This window comes from Macaca mulatta, chromosome 15 (genome assembly GCF_049350105.2).
Source record: "Macaca mulatta isolate MMU2019108-1 chromosome 15, T2T-MMU8v2.0, whole genome shotgun sequence".
In the NCBI taxonomy this organism is placed as follows: domain Eukaryota; kingdom Metazoa; phylum Chordata; class Mammalia; order Primates; family Cercopithecidae; genus Macaca; species Macaca mulatta.
The window spans coordinates 77,354,985-77,379,772 of record NC_133420.1 but is presented as its reverse complement, the minus strand read 5'-3'; the positions used below and the strand labels follow the sequence as shown (position 1 = coordinate 77,379,772).

Below are 24,788 nucleotides of genomic sequence, written 5' to 3'. Positions count from 1 at the left end.
CATAGAGAGCTTTATTATCAATGCAGAAAGTCTAGTTTTGAGAAGTTTGGTTTGATGGTCAGTCAGTGGAAAAGTGTGGCATGAGCCACTAGCTTTTAAAATCTTTCAAGGACCTTGATTGACTCCATATTTCAGAACTCTATCTTGTGTAATAAAGAAGTCCTGCTGGGCAGAAATTCCATCTCAGGTCTTGAACACATTTCTTACACAGTCTAGAATTAACTGAACTGGGGACTGACGCTTCCGGCCCAGGAGGCCTGGCAGGGTCTTGTCATTGTTTCCTGAGCGTGGATGAAGTCATTGAGAGTTTTCCTCCCCTCTGAGACGATTCACTCAGATACCTGGAGTCACTGTTTCTGTGCTTGTTCTGTGACCTTCGTCATGAACTTGACCTCTCTGAGCATGATGCCTCATAACATGGAGACCAAAAAAACTTTTCTAATAAGGTGTAATGTTATGAAGGACTCCAGGGGATATTGGGAGAGGGCAGATCGTAGTGGTTAAGCTTGAAAGACCTGGATTTCTATCCCAGCTTTGCTCCTTATGATTTGCTCTTGGATGTTTTTAGTTTTTATGCTTCTCTTTCTTCATTTGTAAAATGGGTAGCATTCTGTAGGGCCCATCTTATGGTCGTGATGATGAAATAAGGTAAGACCACTGAAGCACTTAGCACAGTGCCTATAACATGTAAGTCCACAGACACAGTCACTTTATTACTAAGGCAGTATTGAGTTGACACAAACTTAGAGACTCAAGGGAATGTGGATAGCATTGGGCCATCAGTGCTTGGGTACTTCATCCCAGTTGTACTTTGCTGTGGAGCCAGCAGGTGGCGACATTGGCCACATCTTGGCCCTGCTGGCCTCCATCTTAGAGGTCCAGTTTCCTGGGATGGCGTGACTCAGTTGCTACGCTTGTCCCTGTATCCGTCGCACAATGTAGGTTTCCATAAACAACTGGACCTAGTTAAGTGAATGGATGGGCTTGCCAGCAGATCATTCCAGAGCAGTAGCCACTCTTGCTTTCATGTCCAGGGCTACTACACGTTCCTTGCTGAGGGCTGAGTTGCCAGCTACCTAGTGCAGAGTCATTATGCAGTCAGGTGGTGCAGACTGAAGCTTGGGGCTGCTGAGAGTGAGCTCAGGGGCTCTGAATTTCAGCAGGACACCTGGTTAGCATTTCTCAACAACTGCTACAATGCTGGGCAAGTTCACGTAAACTCAGAGGGTGGCTCCAAACAAAGCCCAACTTGATTTGTGTATTTGATCCCGAGCATCCAGTGTTGAATCCAGAATCTGAGATGCCATGGCTCAGGGAACACCCAGAGACAGCCAGGTCAAGGTAGTGATAAAATCTAGTAACTGAATCCCAGGGAGTTGGCTGAGAGTAATTTCAGAGTCAGCAGTTCGTATCTGTGTCCCAGGTGAGGATGGGAGCTGGATGGTTTCTTAGCTTCCTCATGACCTGTAGTGCTTCAGAGGTCCATGGAATGAAGGATAAGTTGGAGAAGCCAGGCTAAGGAAGGGTTGGGATTTCCTAAAACAGCATGAATTTTTGTTATTTTCTATTGAAGTGCCATTATTTAAATTTATTGACTTAAGTGAACACTTCTGTTGATTTGAAAGCTATAATACTGGTTACCCTTTAACAATAATGTTAAGTTCATTGACATAAAGTACGTTAACCTGTTGTGGTTTTAATAATATACCTCCACAAGATGGCGCCAACATCAAAACCTGGCTTTGCCACTTAAGGAAATTGTGGTGGACAGTCACAAATTATGTAACCATGTCATGGGAAACAGGCAGAGTTCTTCAGTAAAAACTTCACTAAATTGTCCTTATTTTCTTGTTTGTTTTTTGTTGTTGTTGCTTTTGTTTTTTTGTTTTTTGTTTTTTTCAGGAAACTGAGGCAGAAAGGTAACCATTTTTTTACGTGTTGATAGGACTCAACTTGTGTAACCTGACCTGAAAATTATTTAATTCAGATGTTCACTGAATTCTTAACTCTGGAATTTTTTCTTGAGGCCTAATTTATTTAGTTACCCAAGTGACAATAGATTTAAAGCTTTTCATTGAAAAACAACAATGCCCAGGTCACTTCGCATTAATTAGGTTTCTATAAAGTTAGCCTGGCACTATTTACTTTGTCCTTTAGGAAGTACCAGCCCAAGGAAATTTCCCTAATGATTTGTTACTTAATTTTTAGTTTTAACAGTTTAGTTAATATTTATTTATTTTTATAATTGTTCTTGTTTCTGTTTCTTAATCATCAAATTAGATCAACTCTCAGGTTTCTTTAACTCAGACAAGGACTTTCAAGATAATCTCTGAAAAATGCAATACAATTCATGAACTTAGAAAAAACTTATAACTACCTTTTGAATTACTTATTTATGTTTACATAAATGTATTTACTGAGTAGTATACATGAGTGTCCTATATGTATATCTATAATATGTAAATATGAATTTGCATACATATATGAATGATTGTTTTCATAAATGTATATGCGGGTAACTTTTCATGCTATTTCAGTCTCCTCTGTCTGCATTCTCTCCTAGCTCTGTGATTCTAATGGCGTGGGAAAGATAATCTCTCATTTCTTTATCAAATAGAACAGTGAGGAGAAATCACTACCAAATGGAATACCTAATATTTTATATCGCAGCAGTCTTCTGGACATTCTTTACTTTGTAGTCCATTTGACAGAGAAACAAAATTGATTAGAAGGTACTTTCCACTACCATATTTGCCTACTTTTAGGTTTGACTTTCTAACTTGAGTTGGTTAAAGTACCTGTCTGTGCTGACTTGTAATTTAGACAGTCAGAAGTAAATGTGATGTAGTCCAAAAAGGTGCCCTACATTTTGGTTATTTCTAGAATATAGAAGGCCTTCAAATATTTGTTGGTTTTTATAGAAGGCTTTGAAATATTTGTGGATTGTTGTTCAGTAATTTTCAGATTTCAAAAAAATAGGGCTTGGTGGGAATGGAGAAGAGCATATGAATAAATGAATTTGCTTAGAATTTTATTTCTAATAAAAATTACCAAATACAATAATCTTCTCTGTCTTTTTCTCTCTTAGATTGGAATAATTGGTGGAACAGGCCTGGATGATCCAGAAATTTTAGAAGGAAGAACTGAAAAATATGTGGATACTCCATTTGGCAAGGTTAATATGTCCAATTAGTGGAGACATGTTAGTTTTTTCATTTCTCCTTGCTGGCTTGATTTTTAAATTAAAAAAAAAAAAAAATTGCTTTTGTTTTGGCAGCCCAGGGCTGTCTGCTCACAGCAGAGAGGGCCAGAAGTGCTACTGTTGGGTTCCATCAGCTGAGAAGGTATCTGACGGATGCCTCAGACTTTGATGTTTTGAGAAAATGGCTACTGGATATGTACATCACTTCTCAAATTCTGTTGCTAGAAATCGGATACTCATTTCAGACCACAGACTCATTCCAGACTGTACTTTTCAAATCTACATTCAAATCACCTAATATGGGGCCAATAGGTCACACCACACTAATTACGGGACAGGCCGATGACTAATAGGATGAATTATTATGAAGTGGCATTTGAGTGAAAAGAACTGTTTTGGGGAATGAGAACATGCCTCATGTTAGTTGAATGCATAACTGAGCTAGAAATAAAACGTTCCTCCTTTTATAGGAGAGGTTGCTTTTTCTCCAATCCCGTGTCACTTAGCCTATGCCAGGGTGAGGGTGTCTGCATTCTCCTAATTTCATATTGCTATGTCCTCTGGTCCTTCTGTAAGATCTCTCTATCTGGCTGTCCCAACCAAACCCTCCTTTTCAGCTAAATTCTTAGGTTGACCTTGCGTGCTCCCAGTCCTGCAGTCATCTTGGTTCATTTTCTTAAACCCCTTGGTTCTAAGGGTCTTTCCAACCTTTGTTACCTCAAGTCATTTCCAGGATCATCTTAGACCTGGTTAACACAAGCAGACATTTCCAGTGCTGAGTTCTTAGTGTCATGACAGTGACTTCTTATCCTTTCTGCCTTTCACCCTCATACCTGTTCTTGAACCTGCCCAATAACCTTGACACATCTAAGTTTGACCAGTCTACCGTCATAGTCCCCTGGGGTACTCGTTACGAATAGATCTGACTAAATGGTACCTACACAGGTACTCATGGTAACCTTGAGTCCTGTGAATCTATGCTTGCAAGAGGGATCAATAAGTGATTGATTAAATGATTATATTGATAATCAGATCTTGCCTGTTCTCTAAGTTGTATCCTCAGACTCTTCAGATTCCATGAGTACTGTTGTGGTTGAATAATTTTAATTTACATACCTGTTTTTAAATCACTGAATTAATTGACATTTTTTCATTGTATGCAGCCATCTGATGCCTTAATTTTGGGGAAGATAAAAAATGTTGATTGCGTCCTTCTTGCAAGGTATGGTATTGTAAGCTTTTTGGATGTTACTACTAAAGGATAATTTAAACTTAAATTCTGGAAAGAGTAAAGATACAGGTATGAGTTTTTATATGTTGACAGAATCAGAACATCTTAGTAACCTTTATTTACAATGTTTCATTTTTGGTTAAGTTATATTGACTTAGGAGATCAAAGATCTCATGCCCTTGCCCCTTAGATTGGGAAAGTAGATCAGATGACTAAAATCAAAGCTCTGGTTTTAGTTCTAAATGCAAGAAGAAATGTTTTGTTCATTTTTTCCCCTTTCTTATAAAGATAAAGAAAAACAATCCATCATTAATGACCTCTTGCAAGTAGTAGTTATATATCTGTGGAGAGTGGGCTTAGGGCTTCTGAAGTGGGTTACTTGTGTCTGTGCTATTGTTTCCTTAAGGAGGCTGGTGCTGCTCCGTATTGCAGAGGAGGCCAAGTCATTTTTATACCATTGTTAGAAATTAGTCAAGATATATGTATGAGTTCTCTACTGTTGTGTAACAAATTATCACAAATTTAGCAGCTTAAAAGAGCACACATGATCTCCTGGTTCCTGTTGGTCAGAAGTCTGGCACAGCTTAGCAGATCCTCTGCTTGTGGTTGCACAAGGCCCCACAAGGCATATTCAAGGGCTGAGTTCCCATCTGGAGCTTGAGGTCCTTGTTCAAGCTCATGTGGTTGTAGGAGAATTCACTTCCTAGAAGTTACAGGGCAGAGGCCTTTGGCTCCTAGAGGTGGTTCACATTCCGTCGTGTGGCCTGCTCCACAGGCTGTTCATTTGGCAGCAGCTTGCTGCTTGCTATTAGGGTATGGCAAAGGTGCTAGAAGTCACCTCCATGGCTAGGCTGTACCTTGCAAGCATGCAGGAGGCCAGTAGGAGAATCTCACGTGCATGCTTGCAAGGTAGAGCCTAATCATGGGAGTGACTTATAGCCCATTTGCCATTTTCTAATGGCCAGATGCAAGTCCCAGGTTCACTGACACTTTATACAGAGCATGACAGTGGGAACCACACTACGCTCTGTCTGCCAGTCTACATTTTTGAAACAGAAGTGGCTTCTCAGAATCCAGGGAACCTAAATTTTAGTTTTAGTTGGTCACTGGAGTGGGTTCTAGGAGACCCCCTGTGTTAGTCTGTGGTCATTGCTAGAGAATCACTTAATTTTTTCTGGACTCTAGGAGAAAACAGTTGGTGGTGTGTTCATCACAGGTTGACGATTTCTTCTGTCCTTCCTTAGGCATGGAAGGCAGCACACCATCATGCCTTCAAAGGTCAACTACCAGGCGAACATCTGGGCTTTGAAGGAAGAGGGCTGTACACATGTCATAGTGACCACAGCCTGTGGCTCCTTGAGGGAGGAGATTCAGCCCGGTGATATTGTCATTATTGATCAATTCATTGACAGGTAAGCAGTCATACAAAATGCTTTAGGCTATTGTAGCTTGTAGCTGGTCATTTCCAGCTCAAATGGACGATGTTTGGGAACCAGCAGGGAAACCGGGAGGGTAGGGCCACAGACTTTCTTGCCATTTTTTTTTTCTTTTTTTTTTTGGGCGGGGGGACAGAGCCTCACTCATCACCCAGGCTGGAGTGCAATGGCATGAACTCGGCTCACTGCAACCTCCGCCTTCCAGGTTCAAGCAATTCTTCTGTCTTAGCCTCCCGAGTAGCTGGGACTACAGGCGCCTGCCATAATGCCCAGCTAATTTTTGTGTTTTTAGTAGAGATGGAGTTTCACCATATTGGTCAGGCTGGTCTTGAACTCCTGACCTCAGGAAATCACTTACCTCGACCTCCCAAAGTGCAAAGTGCTAGGATTACAGGCGTGAGCCACCGCACCCAGCCTGCTTTAAGCTTTTCATTGTGAGTTTTTGTTTTTGAATTTTAATTGACAAATGATAAATGTATATATGAGGTATAACATTATGTTTTGATACATGTATACATTGTACAATGATTAGCAAAGCTAATTAACGTATTACCCCACATATCATCTTTGGTGCTGAGAACATTTGATTTTTACTTTAACAATTTTGAAATACATAATACGTTGTCATTAGTTATAATCACCCTGCAGTATAATCTCAAAAACTTATTCCTCCTGTCTAACTGAAATTTTGTGCTTTGATCAACATCTCCCAAAACCCCAGCCCCTGGTAACCTTTCTACTCTTTACTTTCATTAGTTTGACTTAGTTAGATTCCACATATACGTGAGATCATGCAGTATTTGTCTTTCTGTGAATGGTTTATTTCACTTAACATAATGTCCTGCAGGTTCACCCATGTTGTGGCAATTGACAGAATTGCCTTCTCTTTTAAGGCTAAATGGTATTTCGTTGTGTATATCGACCACCTCTTCTTTATCTGTCCATCTGTTGTTGGACATTTATGATGCTTCCATGTCTTGGCTATTGTGAATAATGCTGCAGGGACCATAGAAGGGCTGATGTCTTTCTTGACATAAAATTTCATTTCCTTATACACCCTGAGATGGGATTGTTGGATCATGTGGTAGTTGATGTTTTTAGTTTTTTGGGGAATTTTAGTAACGGCTGTATTTATATTCCTACCAGCAGTATACAAAGGTTCTGTTTTTGTCACATCCTCATCAACACTTACTATGTTTTGTCTTTTCGATAAAGGTCATTTGTGGCCTGGCACAGTGGTTCCCGCCTGTAATCCTAGCACTTCGAGAGGTTGAAGCAAAAGGATTGCTTGAGCCCAGGAGTTTGAAACCAGCTTGGGCAACATAATGGGACCTTGTCTCTATAAAAAATAAAACAAAAATTAGCCAGGTGTGTTGGTATACACCTGTTGTCCCAGCTACTTAGGAGACTGAGGTGGGCGGATCGCTTGAGCCTGGGAGGTCAAGGCTAGAATGATTCATGAATGCACCACTGCACTCCAGCCTGGATGACAGCAAAAAAAAAAAAGCCATTCAAACAGGTGTGAGGTGATACCTTATTGTGGTTTTTATTTGCATTTTCCTAATGACTAGTGATGTTGAGCATTTTTCATACAGCTGTTGTCCATTTATGTGTCTTCTTTTGAGGAATGTCTATTCAAGTCCTTTGCCTACTTTTTTAATCAGGTTGTGTTTTTGGAACTTTCTTTCAGTTAGTTTCCTTACGTGGTGCCAAAAAGGTTGGGGGCCGCTGTACTAGGGCCACCCCCTCCCCTATTCCTAGTAGAAATAATTGCCTCTCAAAATGCTCTGGATGAAGACAGGAGCCCCCTGGGCTGGGTGGAGAGTGGGGAGTAGCACAGAGTTAAATCATTTGGGGATCCTTCCACAGTCCCCCATCCAATCACCCTGCCTACCACCTCAGTCCATGCTGCTCCTCCCGTCAGTTATCTCTGAGCTTACGGCACTCACAGCCCTCTCCTAGAGCTTCTGCTGTGGGAGAGAGGGTTGTCCAGTCCAGGCCACTGTGTCTTCTGCCTTTCAGGGATTCATTATAATTTCTGGTCCATCAGAAGCATTCTTGGTTGTTTCCTGACGGAATGAAACTGTTTTGAAATTGCCCATCCCATTGGTCAGAAATGGTTGAATATCAGCAGTTTCATGTGGTTCAACCTAATAAATAATTGGTTTAGACTAAAGTGGTTACATGTCTCTCACCCTGAGTTATGTCCTTATCATGTATTTATACCTGACACTATATATTTATGACCTGTTTCCCTCTAGAATATGTCATATGAGATAAGAGACCCTGTCTGCCCTGTTTGCACCATATCACCAATGCCCACAGTTCCTGGCCCATCTTTGCTCTGTCAGTATTTTTTGAGGGCTTGAACATAGTCATTTGAATAGAGGGATAGGCTGGAGTTTGTATTTTGGAAACATCTTGATCATAATCTCAATGGCTGTCAACGTCCATGTGTTTGGAGGTAATAGTTTAAGAAAATGATTATAATATGATTGCTAAATAGAGCAGAATACAAAACTCCATATTCAGGATGATCCAGATTTATGAAGTATTACAGATGATACTGTAAAGTCCGAATTGGGCACTGAGCCTTGGGTTAATTTGTTAGTTAAATGATATAACTATATGCTGTTGCATTTCCCAGATCTTTTAGTCACATACTGGCTCTTTCAAGAAAGCAGTTGGGTCAGAAGATGGAGACTAGAAAGAGAACAGGTATTGCCATCAGATCTGGTTTCATTCTATCTTAGCGCATCTTGGCCAGGTAACCTTAAGATCTTCTAGTATTTTTCTGTTTATGAGACATATGGATAACCTGCCTTCTTAATGTTTCCTTGGAAGTTCAAAGTCTCTAACAAGTGCCTTTTGTGGGATCTTGCATGTGTTAACCTTCTGAATAACTGAGTGCCATTATTGAGAGTGTGGGCGGACTGGCTGGAGGGTCCACTAGTTGATACTACTTTGCAACAGCAGGAGAAAAGAATCTGTTAAAAGAAGGATCCCTGGTAGGGCGCGGTGGCTCACGCCTGTAATCCCAACATTTTGGGGAGGCTGACGCAGGCAGATCACCTGAGGTCAGGAGTTCATCAACATGGTGAAACCCCGTCTTTACTAAAAATACAAAAAAAAATTAGCCAGGTGTGGTGGTGAGCACCTATAATCCCAGCTACTCGGGAGCCTGAGGCAGGAGAACCGCTTGAACCTGGGAGGCAGAGGTTACAGTGAGCCGAGATTATTCCATTGCACTCCAGCCTAGGCAACAAGAGTGAAACTCCGTCTCAAAAAAAAAGAAGGATCCCTAAGAGAATATAATTTAGCATGAAATCTCAATTTTTACATTGATTACTTATTTGCAGTGATAACGTTTTGAATATATTAGGTTAGACAAGATTTTAAAGTTAATTTTACCTGTTTCTCTTTTACTTTTTCAGTGACCACTAGACATTTTTAAATTACCTAGGTGGCTAACATCATATTGCTGTTGGATGCATCTTTTAAGTGCTACTGCCTTTGATTGAGCTGAGTGGGTTCCAGTTAACCAGGCTTGAGCACGTATATAATTCATTATGTGTTTGAACATCTTATAGCAGAAGAGAATCAGAACTTTTTGCCTTGTGGGTAATGCCCTCTATGTGTTTTACTGATAGCACATTTCTTAGTAAAGTGAATCTTGGTGTGTTGAGACAGGCATCTCCTACCTCCACTTGCTGATGGCATCAGATACAAATAGCTACAGGCTGTGCCATTTTTAGCCTGGGGTTTTCCAGAGTCATACCCACAGCCTCAACTTGTTTAACAGAATTGTAACATCCTGTAAAGCCACCCGGTGGATTATAGATTCCAGGGCAGCTGGGGCAGGAGCATTGAATCAGGAGGTTTCATCTTGACTCTGTTTGGCCCTGGGCAAATCACTTTACCCACTGCATGTTGGTTCTTTCTTACAAATGGAGGGCTGAATTGTACCATCTCTCTCTCTCTCTCTCTCTCTCACACACATTCACTCTTTTGTGTGTGTATGTGTGTTTTGTTTTTTTTGTTTTTTGTTTTTTTTTGAGACAGTCCCACTCTGTCACCCAGGCTAGACTGCAGTGATGCAATCTCAGCTCACTGCAACCTCGCCTCCTGGGTTCAAGCAATTCTCATGCCTCAACCTCCTGAGTAGCTGGGATTACAGGTATACACTACCATACCTGGCTAATTTTTGTACTTTTAGTAGGGATGGGGTCTCACCATGTTGGCTAAGCTGGTCTTGTACTTCTTGCCTCAAGTGATCCACTCATCTTGGCCTCCCAAAGTGCTGGGGTTACAATTGTGAGCCACTGTGCCTGGCCCAGGCTCCTTTTCCCTACACTGCCCTTGTATTCTCTCCAGGGACTTATCTAGAACCACACACATTGACCTATTGCCATAACTTTGTCAGCACGTTGTCTCAGAAAAAAAAAAAAAAAAAAAATCCTCATCCTAAAGTGTGCTTCAAAGGCTATCGAGATTGTTTAATAATATGGCTATTCTTATTTTATAGATGGCCAAGCTAAAGCACATCACTTTCTTTTCCTTCAGTGCCAGCATGAGCAGGGCAGGGGGACCAACCTCAGACTTAAGAAAGACATGTGGCTGATTTTTAGGGTTGTTTTTAGAAACATTAGATTTCTGCTCTGGTAATGAAATATACTCTTGAAGGACTCTGACAATGCTGGAAGCTCTTTTAAGAAAAACGTCATTCTTTTCTGAAAATATTTTTTCTTCTCTTTCTCATGCTACATTACAGCTGATGAAGTTAAAAAGCCTGGGCATGAGAAAAGGGGAACTCTGGGTATGACTGTCCTGGAAAGAGAGATAGAGAGTGCAGTAGGCTCAAGTATGTTTGCGTATGTGCAGTCAGTCTTTGTGTCTTTCTCATTTGAGGAAATTCCATAGCAATTAAAGTGAAAATAATAATCTTTCATTTGTGGAAGAGCATCCATAGAAAGCAACATATATCTTGCTCTGGAACCCAAAAGAATGGGTTATATTTTTCATTTTCCCATTTTTGTTGCACAGGGACGAGTTTCCTGATGCTTCCTTGCCATCGGTCCTGGCCTCTGTGTGTAGTGTTCTTCCCAAACCAAAAATTAAAAATAGGAAAATCAGAATCTCTACCAAACACTTTGTCTAGAAGGCTTGTCTGCAGTAGGTTTCTTCAGTGCCTATGCCTCCTGCTGGATTGTGTTAGATTAATCCATTTCTTTTAACTTGTACAAGGTCCCCATTGTTAGAGCCACAAGTCATTTGGCCACTGAGGGTAAAAGATGGTTAGCAGTGGGATTTGTTCCACTTCTTTGCAGCGATTAAACAGTCTGTTTGAACTGGGGAAAGTATTTGACCTTTGGTCTGTCCTGAAAGAAAGTCATCAGGCTATTTATACATTAAAAGGCTCTCATAAGATATGTACTCCAAGTCCATAATTTTGGAACTTCTCTCCTGTGGTACACACCCTTGTATGTATGCACACCTGGCTCTCACTGAGTCACTTATGGGAAACTGAAGCAAGATGTTCTGTTTATGGGGGAAAAAAGACCTCATAGAAGAGTCAAAGTAAATGAGACTTAGAGAAATTTAGAAGCATGACTACGCATCACTGGCCTTCGCTTAGTTTTTATTCATCAGCCATGGAGAAGAAAGGCATGACTCTTTCCTGCCTCCCGCACCCACCCGACTTCTAAAGCTCAACTTCGATGATGCATTATAAAGTGGTGCACAGGATTGGTTTTTAATGGGATTTTTGCCATTGGAGCAAAGCAAGACTGTTTCCCTGCCAGCTGCTTTATTCAAATCATGAGGCATTTTGTTGTTTCCTCCTGTACTTGTGGTACATGGGCCCTCCATTTTCTAGCCCAGTTCTTGTGAGATACCTCTACACAATCATTTGTATGTGTGGGGGAACTGGTGATATGGCCTTTCTTTCACCCCCAACTACTAACTGTCCATGCCATTAAAGATACATGGGCAGGGGATTCCAGCAATTTCTACACTTGCTCTTCTTTCTCTTTACCATTAATCCTGATGATTGTAGGAAATCAGTACACCATATTTATTATGCAAATCTAAGAAAAACAAGATCTATAAACTGTTTGAAAAGATGCCCACATTGTATTTTTTTGTTGTTTTTTTAGATAGGATCTTGCCCGGGTTAGAGTGCAGTGGCCTGATCAAGGCCCACTGCAGCCTCGACCTCCTGGGCTTAAGCAATCCACACACCTCAGCCCCTCTAGTAGCTAGGATTACAGGAATTTGCCACTATGCTTGGCTAATTTTTTTTTTTTTAAGGAGATGGGGGTCTCACTATGTTGCCCAGGCTGGTTTCAAACTCCTGGCCTCAAGCAATCTTCCTGCTTTGGCCTCCCCAAAGTGCTGGGATTATAGGCATGAGCCACTGCACCCAGCTACATATTTTTTAAAAAAGGATCAGATGAGTAGGACTTGCTCAACTGCTGTCACTGTCAGAAGTATCTCAAGATGAAACTTGCAAACATATCAGTAAGGAGAAGGATGAGATTTCTTTTTTAATAGTCTTCTTTATCAGGAATGTTTTGCAGACATTGATTTTTTTTTTTTTTACAATGAGAAAAATATGACCAAAAACTGAATATTAAAGGAAGCACAGTGTGATTCCTGGAGCTAAGTAGTTTCTGTAAAATGTGGCTAATAACATATTGGCCTGTTGTGCCCAAGGCCCGTGTTTGGATTCTACCTTCTCAAAGAATGCAGTGAAAGAATCCCAGCTTAGAAGTGAGGACATCCAGAATTCTTTCCTGGCTGTGCTGTGAAATTCGTTTGTCACTTAATGTCCTCATCTGCTAAATGAGAGTGTTGAATTGATTCCTAAACGTTCTGGTATCCTCCCCTCTTCAGATGATTTCTTCAACTTATTTTCTTGCTAGAACTGGGAGGGGTTCGACTTCGCTTTTGTCACGCATTCTTACTCATCAGGAAAGCCCCGCTGTAAACACAGTGCTGAAGGATCAGTTATGTCAGTCTTGTTTCCTTCTCCCAGAGACCAGCCCTGCCTGGGCTTCCCCTAGAACTTTATGTCATAGCATAAAGCTCTGGTCCCTGAGGTTGGGAGTATGCTCTGATGTCAAGTATTTTGTCATTCTCTTTCTGTCTCTTGATGACTAGAAAGTGTTTTACGGTAAAGAGTTACGCAAGAAGCCTTTATTTAGCTCCTTCTCTCATTCCTGTCAACAGCTATTTTTAACCCTTACTGTTCTTACTGCTTCTTCCTCATTTCCCTCACTCTTTAGCTGAGAATGTCACCTCCACCTTTATAGAGAAGACAGAAACTTAAGCATGAACTCATCATCTTCCTTCACCTTCCCTTTCCCCAGTTACTTGCATCCCCATTCTTTGCCATCCTCTTGTCTGTAGCTGTCCTTGAAGTGGTGTCCACTGTTCCCCTGGATGAGATTCATTCTTACGTTCTATTCCATAACCTAGTTGTGTTATTAACTTCCCATAATATATCCTGTTATTAAAAATCCTACACTACCCATTTTTGAGTTCCTATTAGGTGTCACAATCAGTTAATCCCACTTATGGCATACAGCAGTCATTCCAGTTTATAGTTGAGGAAACTTAGGCCCTTACTATGTTTCTGACACTGCTTATTATCATAGCTGTAGAAGACATCTTCTGTCTACCTTATCCTTCCCTTTTACAAAAAGTGAGAAAACTGAGGCCCAAAGAGATTGTTGTCACCACCTGTGTAGAGTGAGGATTTTTATTTTTGTGCTACTGTTTAGCATGATCTCATGAAATATAATAGAAAATAAGGGAAAACTTACCTGTTTATTAAGCAGCCTTGCTTGACTGGGATATAAACATCCATTGGTTTTCCTCCTTTTTTATGCCACCATCAGCACTCAGGGGCACTGTTGATATTAGAACAGTAGGAGGATCTTAATGATATTGCTCCAAATTCATAAGTTTTCACTTCTCTTTTTTTGAGACAAGATCTCACTCTGTTGCCCATGCTGGAGTACCGTGGCACCACAGCTCACTAGAGCCTCTCGACCTCCCAGGCTCAGGTGATCTTGCCACCTCAGGCCCCCAAGTACTGGGACTACAAGCGTGTGACGCCACTCCCAGCTAATTTTTCGTATGTTTTTGTAGAGACGGGGTTTCACTATGTTGCCTGGGCTGGTCCTGAACGTCTAAACTCAAAGGCTGCAACCACCTTGGCCCCCTGTAGTGCTGGGATTACATGTGTGAGCCTCACTTACTTCTGGTTATTAAGACAGAATTGTTCCACTTCTTAGTCTGATGTTGTTTCTGTCCGAATTTTTTCTCATGACTGCCTATTCACGCTGCTGTTTGATTTTTGGGATATATTTTAAATGATGGGTAGATTCACTTCCCCTAAACCATCCTCCTTATGAGCAGCCGTTATTCTGCTCTGCCAGTAAATTAATTGACTCATGATTCTGCATGTTGGGGCTTGTTGTGGATACAGACCATATTCTGAAACGTCCTCAGAGGTCGATGATTGTGTTTGCTTCTGCTGGGGGATGGGTGCTTGCCCTCAGCTTGTTTGCAACACCACATTTCCTCAAAGGAAACGTATTAACCAACGGCTATCTTCAAGCCAATGTAAGAGTCTTGATTCAAGAAACAACCTACCAGTCAATCTATGTCTAGGCTTTTCTCCCTCTCTTTGAAAGTGCCAGTGTTCTCTCTTTAACTGTCTTGAACTCATTTTTCTTGCCAGAACACATCATTTTGTCTCCTTTACTTTTCCATAGGCAGGGTTTTTTTTTAAATTTGTCGGCTAACTTCTTATCACATATCCCTGCTTGACAACCTTAAGCAATTTGTTGGATACCCTTGACTTGAGGCCCATCAATATGTCATACTTTGGGATTGGCAGAAGAAATGTTCAGAAGCATATTTTCCATAAATGATAGTGACAAATGCCAAGCACTTGCTTCATGTAGTCTCATTCGGTTCTCACGGGGACTTTATAGGTCAGTGGGATTGCGCCCGTTTAAGGAAACTGATACAACTGAGGTGCAGAGAGACGAGAGTGACTTTCCCAGAGGCACACAGCTAGTGAGTGGTAAAGCCAGTGGATAAGTCAGTCCCTGAAATCCATGTTTTCCAGTAGGATCCCAAGCTAATTGGGAGATAAAAATTAGTCCCCTTGCCTAGCTAGAGGGGTTTACTGGTTAAAGCAAGAGTAAGAAGCAGACCTTACCTTTTAGTTTTGTAAATTTAGGAGTGTATCATGGGTCTCACTGAAACTAAAAAAATTGTCAGCAGGGCTGCATTCCTTTCTGGAGGCTTAGGGGAGAATCCCTTTCCCTGCCCTTTGCCACTCACATTCCTTAGCTTATGGCCCTCATCCATCTTCAGAGCCAGCAATGGCAGTGGAGTCCTCACCTGTCATCATGCTGACATTGACTCTTCTGCCTCCGTCTTCCACATGTGAGGACTCATGTGAAGACATGCCACACACCTAGTTAATCCAGAATAACCTTTCTATTTTAAAGTCAGCTTGTTAGCAACCTTAATTCCATTTGCTCTCTTAGTTCCCCTTTGCCATCTAAAGTAATATACTCATAAGTTCTAAAGGTTAGCATGTGGACATCTTTGGAGGGGCCATTATTTGAAATCTAAAATGGAGATGTTATTGCATCATCATCTATTGGGAGGTAGCCACTGGAGGTTTTTGCAGCCTTGTTTTTATATTTAAGCAAGGGTGTAAATGTGTGTCTTAGTCTGTTCAGGTTGATATAATGGAATACCATAGACTGGGTAGCTTCTAAACAACAGAAATTTCTCACAGTCCTGGAGGCTGGGAAGTTGCCAGCAGATTTGGTGTCTGATGAGGACCCTCTTTCTCACAGATGGCACCTTTTCATTGTGTCCTTACATGGTGGTAGAAGGACGACCTAGCTCTCTGGGATCTCTTTTATAAGATAAGGGGTCTGATCCCAATCATGAGAGAGCTGCCTAATCACCTCCAAAAGGCTCCATCTCCTAATACCATCACATCTTGGAAGTTTGGATTTCAGCATAGGAATTTTGGGAGGACACAAAACTTCAGACCGTAGCAATAGGGATGTTGCTAATACCTCATGAAGAAAGAACTTGAAGAAGCTCAGTAATTTGCCCAAGACCACACAAAAATTCATTTGAATCCAGGGACAAAACTATGTTTCCTGTGTTTTCTCTGTGTCACTCAGAAAATTCAGCATGAGGGAGAAATATGATTCTTAATATAGAAGAGCTGTTTTGGCTGGAACTTGGAAGTGAACAGGCAGGCTTAATTGGGCAACAGTCCCCATTTTGTGGGGTATGACTGGCAGACTTATTCCAGGCTTCTTGCTAAGTTGTAAAACTTCTGATTTCTCTGATAGAGACCTTCAGAAGGAGGACTGGTGCTATTAAAGTTATACACATTTCATTCTAGAATTTCTTTTGAGGGCATCATCCACTCCCCTCAGCTGTGATTGTAAACCCCATTGCTCTTGGTCAGAATTTCATTCAGCATTAACAATGACACATCCTGTTATGCTGTGCAGGTGTGTTGCTGTTTATAGGAATTTAAGTTTAGATCATTAAACGTTTCAATACTGGATGTATTGCCAATTAAGTTGATGACGCAGAAAACTGCAAATAGGTGGGCAAACTATAAGAGGTGTTCCTCATTTGCACATTCCCTTCTAGTGTCTTGATAGTATAGCCCAAAAATGGTTTTAAGGCCTTGCTTCTTCCCCAGAGCTAAACTCTTTGCTTGCACCTTACAAAGTTGAGTGTTGTGAGGCCCCATCTGGTGCTGACTCCAATTCTGTCTCTAGCCCAGACCCACACTTGTGAGCTGCTATGAGTTATCTGGACATCTTGGGTGACTTAATCTTCCTAACATCCTTGTAAATAGGTGGATGAATACTATGTTTTACAATTGGAAAATGAAGACTCAAAAAGATATGGCAATTTGGTTTAAGTCCACATAGCTAGTAGTTAGGGAGCTTTGTTGAGAAAGAAAAATGCATGAGAAGAAATTAAGACTGTAGTTAATAATTATCAGGTGCATGTTAACGTTGCATGAAGTTTAACATAAATACATGTTATTCTTAACGTTAAAAAGTTCAAAACAAAGGTGGGGGTTCCAAGGCAAGTGGGTGGGGATAGACAAGAGATGGGCAGAGGTAGATGAGATGTGAGTGTTATGGTGTGGAAGTCAGTTGGAGTATAGCCACTGGAGGCTTTTTTGGCCCTGTTTTCATATCATAGTTATAAGTGGGGATGTTGCTAATGCTTGACTCATCAAAGGCTGAAACAAAGCCAGAGCTGAAGTTGAGTACGTGGCACTGTTTTATTGGTTAATCTTTCAAAAAGAGAAAAGCCTCTGTTTATACAGGCTGAAACAGTCATTTGACCTGTTCTTCAACTCCATCTGGAATTGCTTTGGGGTTAACTTAGCATTTCCCCTAAAGCACATATGACAGAGGGTTGGGAGGAGCTCGGATGGGGTTTTCATTCCTCCAGAGCACTGAAGCCTTATTTCTGAGTGAGGTGGCCTTGGTGCCAGCTAATGCCACTGTTTAGTATGTGATGGACTAGAAGTAACAGGTTAATTTTGGCCAGTAGACATGCCAGCTGTGTAAACGGAACCAGCGAAACTATTTCTCAGTGCTGCCTCCCACCCCTGGAAGAAGACATCATGTTATCTACCTGCCCCTGTTGGCTTCCCTTGACCCATCTTTCCCATGCTGTCCCCTCCTCCCTGTGTTACTCATCAGTTCAAATTTAGAATAATTGAATGCACAGAGAAAGTGGCTTGTTCTGAAAACTTCTGACAAGAAATTTCCAGGTGACTTGGTGCTAGATTAATTTTAGCCTCTCTTATGGATTCACAACTGTTTTGCTATAGGACTTGAACTAAGACACTTTAGAATTAATTACGGCTGGGAAAAAGAACAATCTAAATGAGGCAGCAAACAGATTCCTAAATATGGAGCAAGACAAGTGGCTGTTTATTTCAGTGGGTCACTGGCATGAAACAGTGTAGTTGGCGTTACACGCAGGAATTACTCTTAGAGACATGGGAATTAAATGCAAGGTAAGTACTTGTTTGGACCCTGAAACTAACAAAGCAACTGTTTAAAAACAAATTTTCTTAAGACATTGGGGAAATTTGCATCTGCTCTGAGTCAAAGCCTGAGATTTGTGTCTGTGAAAAAGCTAATAGAGGAAGCAAGTTGGACAAAATTTAAGAAATTGTTGAATCTGGCTGATGTGTATATGTTGTTAACTATATGATTTTCCACATCTGTGATGATGAAACATTTTCGTATTACCTTCTTAAGTGTTTTACCTGGCCTTTCTGAGCCCACAGTTGAGTTGCACCTGCAATCCAAAGTGGTTACCCCATCACGGCTGCCAGACCACAGACATTTTAATTCTTGTTGTGTGGTGTGTTGCTGCCAGCCCAGAGCCAAAAAAACTGAATACCACCCTGAAGCTTTTGTAAACAATTGTCTTCAGCTTATCCAGAGGAATTGAGTCTAGAGTAAAGACCAAAATATTGACCTAGATAAAGTTGACTCACCAGCCCTTGGAGGATGGAAAGATGGCCTTAAAGTAAAACAAACAAAAACCTTCTTTGCTTTATTTTGTAGGACCACTATGAGACCTCAGTCCTTCTATGATGGAAGTCATTCTTGTGCCAGAGGAGTGTGCCATATTCCAATGGCTGAGCCGTTTTGCCCCAAAACGAGAGAGGTGTGTAGTCTTTCTGCAAGGTGTACCAGAATAAATCATATGGGCTTGGGGTGGCATCTGGCATCTGGTTAATTGGCAGAGCAGGTGGCCCCATACCCTCACTCAAGTTTGCTTTATATTATGCAAAGTTTTATGAAGAGTTATTTCCTGTTGCTCATAATGCCTCTGTTACTCTCATTTTAAGCTAAACCACTCAAAGTTGCAACCTACCTTTTTAATAAGTTTTGATTTTGCTATCTGGATAAGTTTTAAATGATTTAACATAGAATATCACATTACTCAAGAGTATGCAGTCTGGAGCCAGATTACTTGGGATCAAATCTCTGCTCTTCAACAAAGTAGCTGTGTCCAAGAGGACAAATTATTTGACATCTGTGGGTTTCAGTTATCTTCTAAAATGAAGATAATTATAGCATGTACCTTATAAGACTGTGTGAGGGATGAGAGAGTTAATACTTAATGAAGTCTCTGAACCATGCCTGTCAGTTGTGGAACATCCAATGGCTGGTAACTGCTTTTATGAATTAATTTACTGTTATTGATCTTCTAAAAATGGTCAGATTGGCAGCTGTTGCCTTTGACCTGAGTTTGGTCATTACTGCCCAGACTTCTGTCTACCATTATAGCCAAATCAGAACTATGGGGACAGCCCCACAAGGGCCAGTGGTGGTATAAGGTGTGGAATCATAGTTTTAGTTCCCAAGGAACAAAAATGGCTACCATGACTAAGAAGTCCGTGGCTTGGTCCACATGTGCTACTTCTCTTATAATCCCAGGTTTGAAAGTCAGGTACAACTCAAAAGATCAGAAGTATTGTTAGAGATTAACTGCTTCAAAAAATCTCCCTTATAAGTTAACTCAGAGAATATAAATACCTAAACATGTTAGTCATTCAGATAATGTTAACACCTGCATATAGAGAGGAGATGATTTCTTTTAGCATTTATGTTTTATCCTACATAATCACAGAAAACCCATTTCCTTATAATTAACAGCAAGGGCACCTAAACTGAGGACACAGGGATGGGAGAAATATTTCTAGTCTCAAACAAGAATTTGGAATATAAAACTGAGTACTGAGTGAAGCCATTTCAGAGTTACCACTGCACATGGATTTTCTCTGACTTCTAGGAAAGTATGTTTTTTACTTGTTTTTTTTTTTAAAAAAAAAGTGGCAGGCAAAGTTTGTATATGTATATATAGCATGTTTCTGGATAGTTATCCACAGAATGTATCAGAATGCTGCTAGTCTTCCTCTGAAGCACAGATCAGTCCACATAATAAATTTGCTATCCTGGGGGAAATGGAGTATGGATAAAATTCTTGTCCACTTCAAAATGGGGGCAGCTTGGGAAGAAAAAGTCTAAGGAGACAGTATGCATGCTGTATGAATCTGAGTCAGTTCTCAGGCAAAATACAGTGATTTGGGGAACTAGGAGTAGAGGTAGGTGGGGGAAGCACAATGGAACTATAGAGAGCACATGTAAATGTGAGTCTGTGGTAATAATTTCCAGTAATCCAAGTTAGCCTCCCTTGAAGCCAAATTAATTCAGCTAAAGAACCCTACATAAAGACTGAGAGAATACTGGGGAAGACAGTTTTAAGAAAATGGCAAAATAAGCATTCAGAAAGAAATTTTTAAATATTGTCCAAAAACATGAAGAGTAAATAGTGCTGCCAGTTGGTAATTTTCACTTTTAACATCCACATGATCTTTCATGTACTGATGGAATAGGACTGTCATGATAAATTGTCAAGTGGCAAGTAAGATACTCAGTGGTTGTACCATATTCTACCATTTATGTTAAAGTATGTATATATACAAAGAAGTAAGTATGTAAATATTTATATGCAAATAAAATATTTTTGGAAAGTTAACAAAAAAAGCTGGTAACAGGAAATGGGGAAGATGGCAGATAAGAGACAGGGCTGGCCACCACGGTGGCTCACGCCTGTGATCCCAGCACTTTGGGAGGCCAAGGCAGGCAGATCACGAGGTCAGGAAATCAAGAACTTCCTGGCTAACATGGTGAAACGCTGTCTCTACTAAAAATACGAAAAATTAGCCAGGCATGGTGGCAGGCGCCTATAGTCCCAGCTACTTGAGAGGCTGAGGCAGGAGAATCGCTTGAACCCGGGAGGCAGAGGTTGCGGTGAGCCAAGATCATGCCACTGCACTCCAGCCTGGGTGACAGAAACTCCAACTCCATTTCAAAAAAAAAGACAGGGCTAACATGCAGCTCCACATGGATGGACAGAATGGCATATAGAGACACTATGATCTTCTGTTCCAAGAACCAGGAACTTACCAGGAAAACCAAAAGAATTCAAAGATCCTTTGAAAGAAGTGGCACACCACTGCAAATTCTGCAAAACAGGCAAAAAAACTGAGTTCCCAAAGTGTGAGTCGGGGAGAACCTACCTCTGAATACACATCGCCACTGGGGAAATCTAAAAATCCAGATCATGGAAGAAGAATTTAACCTTACCTAAAGATGAAACGGATTTAGGGGGTTATGTGAAATATGAAAGTAGAAGTAGCAGCGGGAAGTGCTTTGGATGTACTCCTAGTCTCCAGCTTGAGTCCAGGGAAGCCAACCCTGACTGTATCTCACAATGGCCCTCAGGAAAGGCAGCCAGTGGAGTTGGAGAGTGGTGGCAGGGCAAAGGAAGCTCCCAAATGAAATCAGTAGTGGTTTCAGCTGGGCACAAATTTTCTTGGGCAGAGTCCAGGGGACTAGTGGGAGCCGTGGCAGATACAAGTGAGTACGGGAGCTGCTGCCAATGGAGTGGGCAGACAGGAAGGGGTGAGGTCCAAAGGCCATGCTTGCTTTCCCAGTGGGGTAACTCACATCCTGGGGCAAGGTCTAAGCAGGGCACTGCAGGAGTGAAACTAGCCTCACCAATTGCATAGTAGCTGGATGAGGCCTCTTGCTGCTGGCTATCCCCCATTACCCTGGTGAAGTTTATGATACAGCAGAGGCAGTCAAGATCCCCTCTGGAACATAAATGCAGTGGCCTGACAAACCATCCCCAACCCTTAATTTCCCACAGTGGCTACAGCAAGCCCTGACCAAGAAGAGTCTGAGCCCAGAACCACCTAACCCTGCCCCCACCTGATAGTATTTCCCTACCCACCCTGGAAGCCAAACACAAAACATAGAAACTCTTTGGAGCTTTATTGCCCTGCCTATTGCCTGAGAAACCAAAATAGATACCTTGGGCATCTTAGGGCAAGCTTAGAGCCCACTGCAACTACTGCAGCTGGTGCCCTCTTGAAAACACCACCTCCTGGCTGGCTGTCAACTCAGGCCATTACAGCAACTCATGAAAGAATAACCCTGATCCCAGGACAGAAAAGACAACACCTAATTTCACTGCCTGCAACATCCTAGCTAACCAGAGATCCTGAATGTGTCCACATGACAACTTCACTGCTAGCATAAGCAGCATTCAAGAGAGCCAGCACACTAAATATACCTACAACCAATGAGTCTTGCAGTTTACTTCACTTCCCTGCCACCTCTACCAGAACAGGTGCTGGTAGCCACAGCTTGGAGACCTGAAGATGGATCACATCACAGTACTCATTGCAGACATCCCCCAGCACCAGTCCAGAGCCTGGTAGCCTCAATGGGTGGCTAAACCCAGAAGAGCAGTAACAGTCACTGCAGTCCAGCTCTCAGGAAGCCCCATCCCTAGGGGAAAGGGGAGAGCCCACATCAAGGGATCACCCCATGGGACAAGAAAATCTGAACAGCAGGCCTTGAGTTTCAGCCTCTCCACTGAAATAGTCTACCAAAATGACAAGGAACCAGAAAAGCAATTCTGGTAATATGACAAAATGGGATTCTGTAACATCCTCAAAAGATCACACCAGCTCCCTAGCAAGGGATCCAAACCAAGAAGAAATCTCTGAATTGCCAGATAAGGAATTCAGAAGGTTGGTTATTAAGCTACTCAAGGAAATAGCAGAGAAAGGTGAAAACCAGCATAAAGAAATTTTAAAAAACAATACAGGATATGGATGAAAACTTCTCCAGAGAAATATAAAGAAAAAATAAATCACAGCTTCAGGAAATGAAAGACACACTTAGAGAAATACAAAATGCAGTGGAAAGCTTCAACGACAGACTAGAACAAGTAGAAGAAAGAACTTCAGAGCTTGAAGACAAGGCTCTTGAATTAACTGAATCAGACAAAGAAAAAGAATTTTAAAATGAACAAAACCTTCAAGAAATTTGGGTTTATGTTAAACGGCAAAACCTAAGAATAATTGATATTCCTGCAGAAGAAGAGAAATCTAAAAGTTTGGAAAACTTATTTGAGGAAAACTTTGTTGGCCTTGCTAAAGATCTTGACATCCAAATACAAGAAGATCAAAGAACACCTGAGAAATTTATTGCAAAAAGTTGATCAGCTAGGCACATATTTATCAGGCTATCTAAAGTCAAGATGAAAGAATTTTAAGAGCTGTGAGACAAGAACATCAGATAACCTATAAAGGAAAACATACCAGGTTAATAGCAGATTTCTCACAGAAATCTTAGAAGCCAGAAGCCAGAAGGGATTGGAGTCCCATTTTTAACCTCTTGAAACAAAATTATTCTCAGCCAAGAATTTTGTATCCAGTAAAACTAAGCTTCATAAGCTTCATAATTAAAGGAGAGATAGTCTTTTTCAGACAAAAAAAATGCTGAGAGAATTTGCCACTATTGAGCCAGCACTACAGGAAATGCTTAAGGGAGTTCTAAATCTTGAAACAAAACCTCAGAATACACCAAAATACAACCCCATTGAATCATAAATCTCACAAGACCTATAAAACAATAATACAATGGCAAAAGAACATCATCTTTGGGCAAAAACTAGCATGATGAATAGAACAGTACCTCACATCCCAATACTGATGTCGAATGTAAATGACCTAAATGCTCCACTTAAAAAAAGGTACGCAATGGCAGAATGGATAAAAATCTACCAACTAAGTATCTGCATTCTTCAAGAGAGTCACCTAGCACATGTGAACTCACATAAACTTAAGGTAAAAGGATGGAAAAAGATATTCCATGCAAATGGAAACCAAAAGCAAGAAGGAATAGCTATTTTTATATTTAAAAAAAACAGACTTTAAAGCAACAACAGTTAAAGCAAAGAGGGACATTATATAATGATAAAAGGAGTAGTCCAACAGGAAAGTATCACAGTTCTAAATATATATGCACTTAACACTTGAGCTCCCAAATATATCAGACAATTACTAATAGATCTAAGAAATGAGATAGATGGCAACACAATAATAGTGGGGGACTTAAGTACCCCACTGACAGCACTAGACAGGTCATCAAGACAGAAAGTCAACAAAGAAATAATGGATTTAAACTATAACCTAGAACAAATGGACTTGATAGATATGTATAGAACATTCTACCCAACAACTGCAGAATATACATTCTTTTCATCAGCACATGGAACATTCTTCAAAATAGAACATATGCCACAAAAGAAGTCTCAACAAATTTAAGAAAATCAAAATTATTTCAAGTAATCTCTCAGATCACAGTGAAATAATATTGGAAATTAACTCCACTCAAGAGGAATCCTCAAAACTATACAAATACATGGAAATTAAATAATCTGCTCCTGAATGATCATTAGGTCAACAGTAAAGTCAAGATGGAAATTAAGATATTCTTTGAGCTGAATGATTATAGTGACACAACTTATCAAAACCTCTGGGATACAGAAAAAGTGGTGCTAATGGGAAAGTTCATAGCATTAAATTCCTACATCAAAAAGTCTGAAGGAGGACAAATCAACAATCTAAGGTCACATCTCAAGGAACTAGAAAAATAAGAACAAACCCAAACCTGGCAGAATAAAAGAAACAGCAGAGATCAGAGCAGAACTAAATGAAATTGAAACAAAAAAATATAAAAGATAAATGAAACATAAATATTTGAAAATTTAAAATTGATAGACCATTAGTGAAATTAACCAAGAAGAGACAAGATCCAAATAAGCTCAATGAGAAATGAAACAGGAGATATTACAGCCAATACCACAGAATATAAGACTATTTAAGGCTACTATGAACACCTTTATGCACACAAACTAGAAAATCTAGAAGAGATGAGTAAATTCTTGGAAA

General features: G+C 40.7%; 1 protein-coding gene across 3 annotated transcripts in view; it reads left to right on the top strand.

The window, feature by feature from the left end:
• Positions 1-24,788, top strand: part of MTAP (methylthioadenosine phosphorylase) — a 53,047-nt gene that overhangs the window by 9,525 nt on the left and 18,734 nt on the right. For all 3 annotated transcript variants that reach the window (XM_077965289.1, XM_077965290.1, NM_001261737.1), the window contains 4 exon segments: positions 3,089-3,175; positions 4,366-4,424; positions 5,678-5,845; positions 18,535-18,637. In XM_077965289.1, coding sequence (XP_077821415.1) covers positions 3,089-3,175; positions 4,366-4,424; positions 5,678-5,845; positions 18,535-18,637 — 417 coding nt within the window.